This window comes from Gorilla gorilla, chromosome 6 (genome assembly GCF_029281585.2).
Source record: "Gorilla gorilla gorilla isolate KB3781 chromosome 6, NHGRI_mGorGor1-v2.1_pri, whole genome shotgun sequence".
Classification (NCBI taxonomy): Eukaryota; Metazoa; Chordata; class Mammalia; order Primates; family Hominidae; genus Gorilla; species Gorilla gorilla.
In genome coordinates this window covers 152,896,185-152,911,947 of record NC_073230.2, presented here as the reverse complement: position 1 = coordinate 152,911,947, position 15,763 = coordinate 152,896,185, and the positions used below count along the sequence as shown (strand labels likewise).

At 37.0% G+C, this 15,763-nt stretch overlaps 1 protein-coding gene across 8 annotated transcripts in view; it reads left to right on the top strand.

The window, feature by feature from the left end:
* Window positions 1–15,763, top strand: part of TCAF1 (TRPM8 channel associated factor 1) — a 51,541-nt gene that overhangs the window by 20,523 nt on the left and 15,255 nt on the right. For all 8 annotated transcript variants that reach the window (XM_019031495.3, XM_019031493.3, XM_004046407.5 and 5 more), the window contains one exon: window positions 5,023–5,656. In XM_019031495.3, coding sequence (XP_018887040.2) covers window positions 5,037–5,656 — 620 coding nt within the window. In that variant the 5' untranslated portion in view covers window positions 5,023–5,036. The remainder of the gene's footprint in view (window positions 1–5,022; window positions 5,657–15,763) is intronic.

Genomic DNA, 15,763 nt, shown 5'->3' with positions numbered 1-15,763 from the left:
GTAGGTATATGGGAGTTTGTTTAATTTTTCAGATTGTTTTATTATTACCATCTATATCCCTCCACATGTATTCCATATTCTTACAGGTGTATGAATTAAACAGTCTTAAGTGAAAAATAAGACTGAGCTGGGAATGTCTAGCACAGAATTCAGAAAAGGGGTTGAACTAGCCCGATGTCTTGGAAAAGACACTGGATATAGAAAGAAAAAGAAACAGAAGGTTCATGAGAAAAAAAACAGCATGAAGGAGAGAAGACCTATGGAATTGAATGTGTGTAATATAAACCAGTTTTCGAGGTCAGGCTAGCTAGTTGCTGAAAAAATGATCCTGGGTTTACCCTTATACCCTCATACCCTCATCTGTCATTTAATCATCCAGACATGGAATGTCTATTCATCCAAAGAATAAAATGTATACTCTGGCCTCAGACACTTACTCTAGTTTCAGGATTTGAAATCACACTACCATACGGGATATGGGTGGTGCAGCATCCAGCATGGCCCTCCATCCACCTGCCCTTCCACGCATCTTTCAAAGGGAAAACCAGGTTTTCGAGCCATGGCGCTGCTCTGTGGTGGGAGTGGAAGCTCTGCTTTCTCCCTGAGTTACAGGTTGTGCCTTCAATACTTTCTGCTTTGGAGGTGGCTTTGGTTCCAGCAAGCTAAAAGGGGCCAGAGGTGGGCCCAGGAGAAAGAAAGCAGGAAGCATGGGAGGGGTTAGGGAGAGAAATGAAAAGACATTTCCCCCAGGTTTTATTCATTTGAGCTCACCAAGCTTGGAGGACAAACATGGATTCGGGCATAAAGAGGGAGCATTTGGTTCAAAAGTCAAGTGATGGAGTCACTGATAGCTGGTTAAAGTGGGGACACAACCAGCTGCAGAGTTCAAGGGACCCCCATAGAGGAGGAAATCAAATTTATAGATGGGCAGATGCACAACCTGATCAGAGATGGAGGAAGACCTTTTAGGTCCAGTGAGCCAGGATCAGTTGATCAGTCTACCTCATCATGTAAAAACTGTACCTAATCTTTTAATGTGTGTTTACATGCTTAACTGAATTTGTATTAACTCGGTGTTGTTTCTCCTTGTAGTAGCAATACATACAGCAATTCAAAGGATGCAGATTTGTATAAAGACAGAGAAAATGGTTCACCTCTTTCCTTCCTAATGTAATCAATGTGATTATGTTGAAATGTGGCCTCCATAGATTTTCAATGCATATAAAAGCCTGGTATGTAACAGGTACTTATGTATTCCTGGTGCTTAAGAGTATGGACTCCAGCACTGGATTTCCTGGATTTGAATCCTAGATCCACCACCACTTAGCACCTGTGTGATTTTGAGCAAATAACTAATTCTCTGGGCATTATGATTTTGGAGTTTTTGTTTTGCCCATCCATAAAATGGGGATAGTGATAGTAAATATCTCATAGGTTTATTGTCAGCATTAAATAAGTTACAGAAATCACGTGTAATAATGCCGGGAACCCGGTAAGCATTGTGTTGTTACTACTACTAATAATAATTACTACTACTACTAATTACAACTACTACTATTATCTTTGCCCATACAAAAATGACTTCATGTTCTGCATATCATAGTGACTTGAAATTTTCACTTGAAATGTATCTAGGACATTCTTCTAGGTGGATGTAAAATATATTCAACTCATCCTTGAACTAGCTCAGAAAACAACTAGTGAGACAGATATGTGAGGTCCCTGTTCTGGTTGTACTCGTGCCAGCATTAGAGGCAGCAGAGGCTGAGGGAGAAGGGTTCTGATGGGCAACTCTTTAGTGGGTGTGTGTGGGTAGATGGCTGGGGACAGTGCTACAGGGTCTTATGCTGGGTACAATGGGGTATCTGGGGGCTATGTGGAAGTTGGATAGGTGTGGGTTTGGGTTAGAGATCGTGCACCCACAAGAATCAAAAATGGTTCTAGGAAACATTCTTTGTCATTAGTCTATCTGTCTGTACTTCTAGGTTTTCATTTATCTCCCTTTGTACTTTTGTGTGGCAGTAAGCATCCTGTACATATATCTTTGATACTGCCCTTCTTATTTCTGTAAGAGCGGTTATTAGAAGGGTTGTTGGGTCTAAAGATAGGCACACTTTTGAAGCCAAGTAGGCACCATAAAATTGTTTTCGAAAAAGAGTGCAGACATTCTCCGTCATTCCTGCCGATTGTGATGGTCTTTTAAGTATTAAACATTATTAGCCTTTCAAATATTAAACTTTACTAGCCACCTTTGTCTTCTTCATCTTCATCTCCTTCCCCTTCTTCTCCTCCTCCACTTTCTCCTAGAAAGGAGTATCATCTTTTTTAACAATATTATGAGCAACACACGATATATTTTCCATTACTTGACTACTAGTGAGATTGAGCATTTTTTCCACAGAAGTGGCCATTTATATTTTCTTTTCTGTGCCATATCTTCTCTTAGAAGGACAGGATTTCCATAGATAGAAAGATTTGGGAGAGGGAACAGAATGGAAAGAGAATAGGAAGATAATCTAAAATGAAAACAGGGCATGTCCAAGGGCGCCTGGCAGACGGGATGCTGCAGGGAGAAAGGCAGCAGGAGAAAAGGCAGGAAAAGCCAGGGAGCAGCCAGCTCTGCAGGCAGTCCACACCAGGAGGCAGTAGATGGTCCCCAGAGACCAAGGTGGAGCTTTGAGATTAAATAACATGATTAGAGTGGTTTTAGAAAAGTAAAGGTGGGAAGAGGTCTTGGTAACTTAGAAATTGGGTCGGTTGAGTCCAGGCATGAATTACTAAGGACCTAAACTAGGTTAATGGCAGTGTGATTGGAAACCATGAACAAGGACATTAATAGGACTTGTGACCAGCTGGATATGGCAGCAGCAGGGAGAAGAGACATACTGTGACACTGTGCACTTTGCTATCCTGATTATTTGTGGGCATCAGGAGGAGCAGGGAAGAGACAAGCTTCTTACTTACCAAATGTTCACATCAGTATCTTCTCAATAGTCCCCTGACGTAGGTAGGTCATTAATGCTTCTGTTTAACTACTAGAAACGTTGAGCTTATGTAATTTGCCTTAAAAGAGCTCACTTAGAGGGAAATTAATAAATTCAAGACTTTTTTAGTTTAGAGACTGGCTATAAATGGCCAGTATGTTCTTGAACTTGTTACCTCAAGACTGGGGCTATTTTATCCTGGCTTGTGGAAGGCCCACAGCCTGTGTGAAGGGCTTTCTCAAGGGTACACAGAGATATATGAGAAATGAATGTAATAGTAATTAGCATTAGTGTTAGTGTTAGTATTAGTATGGTACCAAAATATGAAAACTATTAAATCAGAATCAATACATGCTCAATTCAGTGCTTGTAAAATCTATGTTAGGTTAAATTGTTTTTCCACTGCAAGAATTCTCTATTATTCACATGCTTAAATTAAATGGTTTATTCTTAACCAAATAATTATAAACATATACATTTATGCATATAAATAATACTTATGAAAAGGCATTTAACCTGTGTTATTTCCCTTAATCCTCAGGACAAGCGTATATGGCAGATATTATTATTCCTATTTAATTAATAATGAAACTAAATCTGAGATGTGTTGTCCAAGTCTCACAATTGTTAAGCAACAGAGCTGAAATTCAAACTCAGACTGCCATAACTCCAGAGCCCAAGTTTATAATCAGGTTGCATATTATGTTGGGAGTGAGCATATTATCTGACAAGGGAGATAGACAAGTAGTAAGGGCCAGTGATTAAATTGTAAGGGCTGTCTGCATATTCCAAGAGGAGGTCAGAAAAGGACAGAAAGTAAGTGGTTCTAGAGGTTGGATATAAAGAGGTTACCTTGGGCCGCACTGACAGAGGTGGTTCAGCCTCATGGACTGAAGAGCAGTGATGTCCTGTGCTGCTGAGTGGTCACTGAGGATGAGACAACCTGCATGACCTGACCATGAAAACACATCTGTCCTTGGAGGAAGTGTTTCAGTACAGTGCTCATAGCAGAGGTCAGACTATAGAGCATCGTTAGTGGGGATCTCATTGTGAAGAAGCAGAGGATATTTGTGAATTCACCTCCACACTTTTGTCAGCTGCATCACAGGTGCAATTAGGATGCTGCAGTAACTGCATATCTTGTTACCTTCTGCTCCTGGTTATATGAGACTTGCATTTAAACCATAGAGGACTTCCACTTTCCTCTTACCTAGCCTGTGACTTTGACCAAAGAACCTTTTCTGAAAGCCCAGGCATTTCAGATGGAAGTTCTGAATTCTCCAAGCTGGGATTAATCTGATTAGTGTGGGAGCCAAGAGGGATGGAATGGGCTGGGAGCACAACATGCCGCACCACTGTATGAATTCCCAGCAGCTGCTGTAGCAAATGACCACAAATGGGGTGGCTTAAAATAACAGGAAGACATCATCTCACAGTTCTGAAGGCTTAGAAGTTTGAAGTCCAGGTGTCAGCAGTGTGGCGATTCTGAGGCAGAATCTGTTCCTGGCCTCTCTCTCAGCTCCTGGTGTTTGCCAGCAATTCTTGGTCTTCCTTGGCTTGTAGACTCATCGCTCCAATCTCTGCCCCCATTTTCTGATAGCATTCTCCCCTGTGTTTCCAAATGTCCTCTTACAAGGACATCAGTCATTGGACTATGACCCATTTGAATCACATATGACCTCATCTTAGCTTGATTACATCTGTGAAGACCTCTTTCCAAATAAGTCCTACGGGTTAGGACTTCAAAATATCTCTTTGGGGGACACAATTCCTTGCTCATTCTTTCCTTCTGTTTGTTTCCTTCTGTGATGGAAAAGTATCGAGCTCTCTAAGTTTGACCGCAGAGTTTAAGAGGAGAGGGCCCAGTGGGGTCTCCTGGACTTCAGACACTAACACCGAGTGCTTAAATCATTTCCCAGTGTCAGCCTCATCTGCATAGTGGGAAGAATAGCCCAGCTACTGGAAGAATGAACTGCTCTATTTGTTTCTTTGTTTATCCATTCTTCGCTAAGCTGAGCCTTTGCTTTCTTCTCTGCAGAAACCAATAGAGCCATGGCGACTCCCTCTGCTGCCTTTGAGGCCCTTATGAATGGTGTGACAAGCTGGGATGTACCCGAAGATGCCGTTCCATGTGAACTGCTTCTTATTGGAGAAGCTTCATTTCCTGTGATGGTGAATGACATGGGCCAGGTCCTCATTGCTGCCTCCTCCTATGGCCGTGGCCGCCTGGTGGTCGTGTCCCATGAGGACTACTTGGTGGAAGCCCAGCTCACGCCCTTTCTCCTGAACGCAGTGGGGTGGCTTTGCTCTTCCCCTGGGGCTCCCATTGGTGTACACCCATCCCTGGCACCTTTGGCCAAAATCCTCGAGGGCTCTGGAGTGGATGCAAAGGTTGAGCCAGAAGTGAAAGACTCCCTGGGGGTTTACTGTATTGATGCCTACAATGAAACCATGACAGAAAAGCTGGTCAAGTTCATGAAATGTGGTGGCGGCTTGCTCATAGGAGGACAAGCCTGGGATTGGGCCAACCAGGGGGAGGATGAAAGGGTTCTGTTTACGTTCCCTGGGAACCTCGTGACCAGTGTGGCTGGCATTTACTTTACTGACAACAAAGGGGACACGAGTTTCTTTAAAGTCTCCAAGAAGATGCCCAAGATCCCAGTGTTGGTTAGGTGAGTATGTTACCCCACTGGGGAGTTGGCTCCAGGGTTGAAAAGCAGACCCGGTTCTTATCTTCAGGTTGCTCCAAGGCTAACAGAAGAGTGCTCCCAGGCACTCAGATATGGAATCACTACATATCAACTAGATTTTTTAAATGCCCTGAGACATAGGAGGGGCAAGGTCCTCACTGTCCCTGTCTTCCCAAACCAGACCATTTAGCTCTTTGATAATTGGAACTTAATGGTGGCTATGGTCCCAGTGTCTTGCTTAATCAAAACTGTGCTGTTGGCCCCAACAGTTGGCATAGTTAATCCAGATGGTTTATAGGAGAGGTTGCTTTCAACAGGAATGTGAAGAAAAGGAAAACAGGCATGAAGGACCCCATGAGCCAAAGCCTAGAGAGGTGTGGGGAAGGTTTTGAAATGTCCATCCAGATGAGGTTAAGATGCAATAGGAAGTAGAAGCCTTCAGAAGTTAAGATATCAGAAAAGATGGTTCAAGTTATATGTGCTAAATCTAGGATTTAGGAGGGGCAAAAGGTTGATGATCAGTAATGAAGGAGTCAGGTGATGGGTGCAGGAGAGCCTGCGCTGAAAGTTTTTGGAGTGTACTGCCCTGCCTGCTTTGCTCTCACTGCACTCCAGCACCACATATAGTGCCTAACAGATAGCAGGTCAGTAGGTGCTCAGTAAACATCTCTTGCATGCATGACTGCATGAATGAATGAGAGGGATTAGAAGCTGGATTAGTCCCGGGAGCAGAAAAAGTACATTAGGCCACTCTCTATATTGTATATTAAAATTCTCAGCATTCTCAGAACAAACAACACTGATATTTCTGACTGATGGGAATGGATCAAGGTAGGATTGGGTGAAGACGACACACCAAGGGTACTACGAAGGTATGGGGAATGAGCTATGACTTCTCCTTGGCATGGGACTTTTAGGGAAGGTTTAGGAAGATCAACCAGAATAGTTAGTCTACTATGTTTTTGGACAAAAAGATGACTCGTATCATTTTAGCCCAAATATTGGGCTTCTGCAAAGAGGAGTTCAAACTCTCTGTTCATTCATCCATTTATTTAGCCAGGGTTTATTGAACATATTATATATCCCAGGCATTATTTCTTATTTCAAGAACGTGATTTGCAAAGATCTGAGAATTAGGGGCACAGGAACATCTCCAATTACAAGACTTGGAAACAAAAGTCAAAACCAAGTAACTGTTGTAGGAAGAGGGTTATGCTATCATTGTTCATAAAACCTGGAAACCTGGGATCTACAACCAGTAATGGCACAGTGTGGCATTAGCATGTCCTTTCAATTCTCTTTTTCTCTCTAAAGGAAAATGGTGGCATAGAAGCTCCTACTGTCCCTTGTAGCTATTATTCCATTTTTCAGTCTACAGTGATCTCTGTATGTTCACAAAGTCATCAGAGATGCATAGAAAAGAACGCCGTGCAAATGGTCATACTGTAAATGCCCAAATGCTCCCATAAATTTGGTTTGAAAATACCCTCACGAAACCTGAATTGACCAGCCTTATAAATTGATGCTATCCATGCCCCCTTCAGTTTGAAAAATGGTGAAGGGATATTAGACACAAAAGAGACTTGGTTGTAAGTTTATTTATAATAAGGATCTTGCACATCCTTGGAGGTCGTTGCTGGTTATTGCTGGTTATATGTTAGGCATATATAGAATCCTAATTATAGGTTTTAGGTCAGAATCAATGCCCAGGCATGGTGGGGTGAATGTATTTACCTAACTCCTGCTTTGTACTTCTTACTATATGCTTAGCCATATATACTAAAATTGTTTTAACTGATTTTCACAAAATAGAACTTTTTAGAGAGTGAGTACAAGTGGCAAAATATGCTGTTTTATAAGAGAGATTGCCAAATCACAATTGTTTTCTTTTCCTTTTAATGAACATTTTTCCTTTTTAATTTTAAAATATGTGCTTCTTGGGAAAAAAGTAAAATAATTCAGAAGCATACAAAGTAAAAAAGTGAAAGATCTTTGTCCTCCACCTCATCCTCTGCCTCTCGCTAATTCTTTTCTTCCCCCCTTCCAAAGAAATGATCACTGCTAATGGTTTGGATGGTATCTTGTCTGATGTTTTTCCTACATTTATGTATTGGGGTTAGAGTTGGGAGAGCTGGACTGGTAGAAAGAGAGACAGAGAAAAAGAGAGAGATCTGCAACTTGCTCTTTCACTGACTATATCCTGAGTGTTTTTTTCATATCCCTGTAAAAAGATGGGCATCATCCTTTTGAAGAGCATCTTGCATTCAGTTGGATTGTCCTGAAATTCATTTAACCATTTGCCTATTAGCACATTAATGTTATTTCTATTTTTTCTTATAAATAATAATACAATGACTATCTTTTCGCTACCACCCCTAAGCTTGACATACACCTCTTCATTTTAAAGACTTGGTAATTTACTTTTAGAAACATCTTATTTTGGAAATTTTCAAACACGTAACAGAAATAGAAATAGAACAATGAGTACATGTACTCATCACCCAGGTAATGGTATCAAATCACACCCCACCCACTCCTTAACCTTTCCCGTTTGTTTTGAAGCCAATCTCCAACAGTGTATCATTTCACCCATAAAATAGTATATCTCCAAAAGATAAAGACAACATTTTAAATGTAGTCACAATACTGTTATCCCATTTTTAAAATTATCACTATTTTTCTGTCCTAACAAAATGTCAAAAACCATATCATTTTCAAGAGGATTCCATAAGTGTCATCTGTTATGTACCTATATCTGTACTTACCCTTTAGATCAACTGATTATATAATCAGTTAAGTCATGGAAATATAAATAATATATTTATATTATATATTGATCTAAAGGATAAGTATAGAGATATGTATATCACAATTGTTTCATACTCTCAGTGTGATTTTAGAATTGAATTTGGCTTTTGCTTTATATATTTCAAAGCTATATTTTAGGTTTATAAAAACTCATGACTTTTTTATGGCTCATACATTTTTGTCATCTAAAATATTATTTCTTGCATTTAGTATTTTTCACCTTAAACTATTTTGTCTAATATTAATTCTGACTCCTACTTTGTTTTACTTGTTGATCTTTTTATTCTTTCTTTTGCTTTTAAAGATACATCTCTTAGTACAAATCTGATTTTTTAACCCAATTGAGGGTTAAAAATTTATATAATTAAGGACATTGATGTTTTTATATAATTAAGGACATTGGTGTTTTTCTTCTAGTTCCATCATCTTATTTGATGTTCTTTGTTAAACAGTCTCGTTGCTTCTTTTCAAATTTTCCTTTGCTGCCTTTAGCTTGATTGATGGAGTTTCTTTTCCCCTTCTCTCTGTTTAGAAGTTATACACAATTTTTGTATCATTATTATAGCTACCTTTAATTTTTCCCAGCTCTTTCTTTCAAATTTTTCACACTTAAGGAAAAGTTGTCAGAATAACATAATAATCACCGCACCCTTTACCTAGATTCACCAGTGGTTACATTTTGCCACATATGCTGCATAAGTATACATACGAAGAGATTATTTGGCCTAGCCATTTGAGAGTAACCTACAGATCTCAAGAATGAAGGAGGCAGGTGATGGATATGACACTTCATACCTGAATACTTCAGCCTGTATCTCCTAACAAGGACATTTTCCCATATAACCACAATACAGTTATCTCACTCAAAACATGTAACATTGATAGAATGTTGTTATCTAATGTCCATGTTCAAACGTCTCTAATTGTTCAAAAAAATCCCTTTTTTAGATTTTTTAAGATATAGGATCTAATCAAGTTTCCATATCATATTTCTTTAGTCTCCTTTAATCAAAATAGTTCCCTAGCTTTTTTTAAATCTTTCAGGACATTAGTATTTTTGAAGTATGCAGTCCAGTTGTTTTATGGAATGCCCTTCAGTTTGGCTTTGTCTAATTGTTTTTTTTTCATGATTACACTCAGTTCACACATTTTTGGCAAGAAAATAATTTATGTTGTTTTCATCACAGTGTCACAAATTAAAGGTGCATGAGGTCAGTTTGTCCAATTACTGGTGATGTTAAAATTGGTCATTTAATTAAACTGGAGTTTGCCAGATTTTCCTATTTTACTGATTTTATTTATTATACTTTATTTCTACTTATTTTATTCCTCTCCCCCTTTTTTAAAACTAATTTAGTATGTGACAATTTGAGATCTGTATGAATATCCTGTTTGCCAACAACCTTTCACCCAGTGGTTTTAGCTTTCATTGGTGATCTGTGCCTGAGTAAATATATGAAAGTGGCTACTTCTACCACTTCAGCCACTTCTGAACCTTTCTTCAAAATTCATCTCAGGTATCACATCTTTAGAAAGCTGTCCCTTACTCCTCTCCTCTCATTCTGATATAGATGAGTCTTTTGTGCTCCCATACTAACCTAACATCTTAGCACTTACCTCAGGCTAAGTGTTGGTTTACTTGTAGATTTCTATAAGAACTGATTGACATCCTTTGGTAAATAAGACCTTCGCTTCCCCACCTTCACATTTACTGTTAGGTTTGTTCTTCTTTTTAAACGTTTGTTTTAGTATCACCCTATACTCATGGATCCTTTTCTTTTAAGATCGAATACATTACAATCCATTTATAGTCAGTATTTTTTGAAGGCTAAGTTGTCCCAAATTTGGCAAGTTAAAGCCTCGTTAAGCTGTCTCCTGAGCCCATCAGTTTTTTTTTAGTATTTACTTAGTTTCTGACATAAAAAGATGTTGCAAGTTTACCTTGTACTTTTCTGGTTCAAAACCTGGATTCAGCCATTTCCTCAAGGAATGCTAGTTCCTTTTAGTGGTGAACGGTATTTAGAAACCAAGATCTAAAGCATGCTCAGTGCTATGGTGTCATCATTTCTGGGTTCTGAGAGAGCCATATCTTTTAATCATACATTCACACTGATACCCCCAATTTTACTTCAAAACCACAGGATTCTTCTTCTCTTTCACTCATTCCATATTAGTATTTTTCTTCTGCCATAGTGAGAATCCTGGTTTCAACAGCTTCAACATTTACCTATTTGCTCAGTCCAATAATACACACAAACGAGTTTCATGATTCCTATACCCATACTATTGCCAATAACAAACTTGATAAGTTATTTTTGCCTTCCGAATACACCACACTGAGCATATAGAGTCCAGCAAGTACTATATTCAAAAGTATTCAAATTGCTTTTTACATTTGGGCCTGTTTTTATTCCATGTGGGGTTTTCTCCATATTTGTTTATTTAATTTTATTTTATGAATGCTAACAGTTAGCATGGCTACAATCGCAGAATACACATTCTTTTATGTGCACATGAGATAGTCATGAAGATAGACCATGAAGATAGACCATTTGCTGTGCTATAAAATAAGCCTTAGCAAGAGTAAAAGAATTGAAATCATACCATATATGTCCTCATCACAGTGGAATTAAATTAGAATTCAATAACATATCTGAAAAATTCCTAAATATTTGTAAATTTAAAAATGTTTCTAAATACTCCTTAAGTCAAAGCAGAAATTACAAAGGAAATTAGAATATATTTAGAACTGAATAAAAATGAAAGCATAACATGTCAAAAATTGTGCAATTCTATTAAAACAGTGCTAAGAAAGATATGCCTTTAAATACTTTTATTAGGAAAGAAGAAAAGTTGAAACTCAGTGAACTATGTTTCCATATTAAGAATCTAAAAAAGGAAATTGAATTAAACCCAAAATCTGTAGAAGAAACGAGGAAATAATAGAGCAGAAATCTGTGAAACAACTTAAAAAAAAAAGTAAACAGTAAAACCAAAAGCTGATTAGTTGAAAAAAAATAATTAAAAGTGATTAACCTCTAGATAGGCTATGAAAATAGGAGAGATAACACAAATTATGGATTTCAGGAATAGAAGAAGGAATATTAGTACAGATCCTACAGACATTAAAAGGATAGTAAGGGAATATTACAACTTTATGCCAATAAATTTGACAATTTAGATGAGATAAATTTCCTGACAGACAAAAATTACCAAAATTGATACAAAAAGAAACATGAAATATATGCTAAATAAATTGAATTGTAATTTTAAACATTCCAACACTAAATGCAATGTGGTATCCTGGATTGGATCCTAAAAGACATTGGTGTGAAGAGTGATGATATTTATATAAAATCTGGAGTTTAGTTAGTAGTGTTTGATCACTGTTGACTTCTTAGTTTTGACAAATGTATAATGGATGTTTTACTATATTGCAAGTTTTCAATTTTCTTACATTTTAAAATAGAAATCGTATTTAAAATCAACAATGCAAAGAAAATTCCAGGCCCAGACAGCTTCATTGATGAATTTTATCAAACATTCAAGGAACAAATAATACAAATCCTACATAAACTCTTTTTAAAAATAGAAAAGGAAGATTTTCCTACTTGATTTATTAAAACAGCATTTCTCTAATACTGAAACCAGAAAAGGACATTGTAAGAGAACTACAAAACAATATCCTTCATGAATATAGATGAAAAATTATTAATAAAATATTAATAGAATACAGAAATATATAAAAAGAAGAATACTTTATGACCAAGTAAGGCTATCCTAGGATGAATGACTGGTTTAACATTCAGTAATCAGATTAACTCACCATATTAATAGAATGAATGAGAAAAACCATGTAATTCAAGGCTGGGCATGGTGGCTCATGCCTGTGATCCCAGCACTTTGGGAGGCCAAGGTGAGTGGATCATTTCAGATCAGGAGTTTGATTTGAGACCAGCCTGACCACCACGGTGAAATGCTATCTCTATTAAAATACAAAAGTTAGCTGGGCATGGTGTTGTGTGCCTGTAGTCCGAGCTACTGGGGAGGCTGAGGCATGAGAATCATTTGAACCTGGGAGGCAGAGGTTGCAGTGAGCTGAGACCGTGCCTCTGTACACAGCCTGGGCAACAGAGTGAGACTGTCTCAAAAAAAAAAAAAAAAAACCAAAAAAAGGAAAAATAAAAACCATATAATTCAATAATACACATACAAAATATTGACCAAATTCAATACCAAATCATACCAAATTATGATAAGATTTCAGCAAATGAGAAATAAAAAGGAACTGCTTCAACCTGATAAAAATGTCTATGAAAAATATATAGTTAAAAATATTCTTAAAGGTGAATACTGAACATTTTCCCCTAAGACTGAGAACAAGACAAGGAATAATACCTGCTCTCACCTCTTCTATTCAACATTGTGCTACAGGTCCTACCCAGTGTAATAAGGCAAGGAAAATAAGGCATAGATATTGGAAATTTAAAAAATATATATATATATATGTATTTTGTTTTTCTAGAACACTGAGCCAAAAGACAGGAAATGTTTGAATCTTGGTGTCGGAAAACAAATTTAAAAGAAAAAAGTATTTTACACATTTAGAAGATTTTTAAATGACAAGCTCCATTTAAACATAAAGTTAGAGCATTTCCTAGAATGGAATTATTTTATTTTTATAAGTATTTGCAAAAAGCATGATCATCTATGTAAAAAAAATCCTAAAATATCTACAGTAAAGCTATAATAATTAATTTTAACAAGGTTGTAAGATACAAAATTCAATTTACAAAAACCAATTACTTTTTTAATATATTAGCAACCAGCAATTGGTAATTACAATTTTAAAATACAACATTTAAAATAGAACCCAAATTATGAAGTAGTAAGTGTTAAATTTAACAAAATATGTCATGAGACCTGTATGGTGAAAACTACAAAACATCTCTGAGAGAAATTAAATAAAACCTAAAGAAATGGAGAAATATACCATGTTGATGGATCAGAACACTTGATATTTTAAGATGTCAGTTTCCCCATTAACCTACAGATTTAATGCAGTCCATAGTTCAAACCGATTCTAAAAATATACAAATGAAATGGAACTAACATAGGCTAGTTTTAAGACTTTTTACAGAAATGAGGTAGTCAAAACACTTTGATATTGGCATAAAGATAGACATGCAGATCAATGAAACAGACCAGATAGTTTAGAGATAGACCCACAAATTTATGGTAAATTGTTTTTTGACAGAGTTGCTCAGGTAATTCTATGAGGAAATTACAGTCTTTCCAACATATGGTTCTGGAACAACTGGATACCCTTATGGAAAAAAGGTGAATTGTGACCCTCTCCCTACTCCATAAAAGCAAATATTTAAAATTAGATCTAGACCTAAGTGCAAAAGCTAAATTTTAAAAACTTCTAAATGAAAGCATAGGAGAAAATATCTGTGACCTTGACCTTTGCAATTTTTGCCTACATAGGACACAAAAAGTACATGAACCATAAAAGGAAAAGATTAATAAATTGAGCTTTATTTTTAAAAAGTAAATAGCTCTGCAGTTCAATAGACAGTATTAAGGAAACAAAAAGGCAAGCCATAGACTGGAAAAAAAATATTTGCAATACTTATATCTGACAATGGACTTGCATTCAGAATACATGGAGAACTCTTATATTCCAATAATAAGACCACCCATGTTTCTTTGTTTTTGTTTTGTTTTTTGAGACAGGGTCTCCCTTTCTGTCTCAGGCTGAAGTACAGTGGCACGAACATGGCACTCAAGCAATCCTTCCTCCTCAGCCTCCTGAGTAGCCAGGACTACAGGTGCACGCCACCACACCTGGCCATTTTTTAAATTTTTTGTAGAGATGGAGTCTTGCCATTGTTGCCCAGGCTGTTCTCAGACTCCTGGGATCAAGCAGTCCTGCCTTGGCCTCCCAAAGTGCTGGGATTATAGGCATGAGATACCACACTCTGCAAGTTTTTTTTTTTTAAGCCAAAATAGTTTAACACACTTCACAAAAGATAAAATATAAAAGGCCAAAAAGCCCAAATGATTCTCACTATCATTAGTCATCAGAGAAATGCAAAAAACTAAAATCACAATGAAATGCCCTATGGCCCCATAAAAATGGCTAAAATTAAAGACTCGCTATATGAATTGCTGACAAGAATGTGGTTTTATACATTGCCAGTGGGAATATAAAATGACAAAACCACTTTGGAAGACGGTTTGGCAATTTCTTATAAAGTTAACTGACAATTAACATACAATTTCGCCATTTCATCACCCTTTATCCAAGAGAAAGGAAAACATGTCCACACAAAAACTTGTACATTAATGTTTAGGGCAGCAAGCCCAAACCAAAGACTACCCAAATGTCCATCAACAGATGACAGGATAAACAAAGTGTGGCCTATCCCCAGAATGGCATAATACACAGCTGGAGAAGAGGATGCATTACGGATAGGTGCCACAGTATGGATGGTTCTCACAAAGTTATTCTGAGTGAAAGAAGCCAAACTCAAAGGAGTACATACTTTATGATTACATTATATGAAGCTTTAGAAAAGACAAATCTAATGTTTATGGATAGAAAGCACATCAGTAGTTGCCTGTGGTTGTGTGTGGGACCTGGATTGATCATGCTGGGGCAAAAGGTAGCTTTTGAGGGTGATAAAAAAGTTGTGTATTTTCACTGTGGTGGTGGTGGTGGTGGTGGTGGTGGTTACTCAGATGTATAAAGTTAGCAAAAACTCATCAAGATGTACTTTGTGAATGTTATCACATCAATGAAGAATGATTGTTTAAAATGGTCATGTTTGAAATTTCAACACCATTTAAATGGGTTGCAATTAAAGAAGTCTCATTCTCTTCCCTACTACTTGTAATCTGTTCCCACTAACCCCTGTAGGTACCCAGTTTCATTAGTTTCTTGATTATTTTTTCTGTTTGTTTTTGATGTAAGTATATGTGCATAGATACATATTGTTCCAGATATTTCACAAATTAAACATAGCATACTATGCATAAATTTTTGAAACTTGCTATTTTCTTTTTTATATTTAAATCAACCCACTTACCATTTTTAATTTATTTTACTGTATATATTTAAGTTTACAATAAGTTTTGATATACAGAGCAAAATGGTTACTATAGTCAAACAAATTTACATATCCATCACCTTCCCTAGTTACTTCTCTTCAGTATGTGTGTGGTAAAAGCATCCTACTCTCTTAGCAAAATTTCAGTATACATTATTAAAGATAG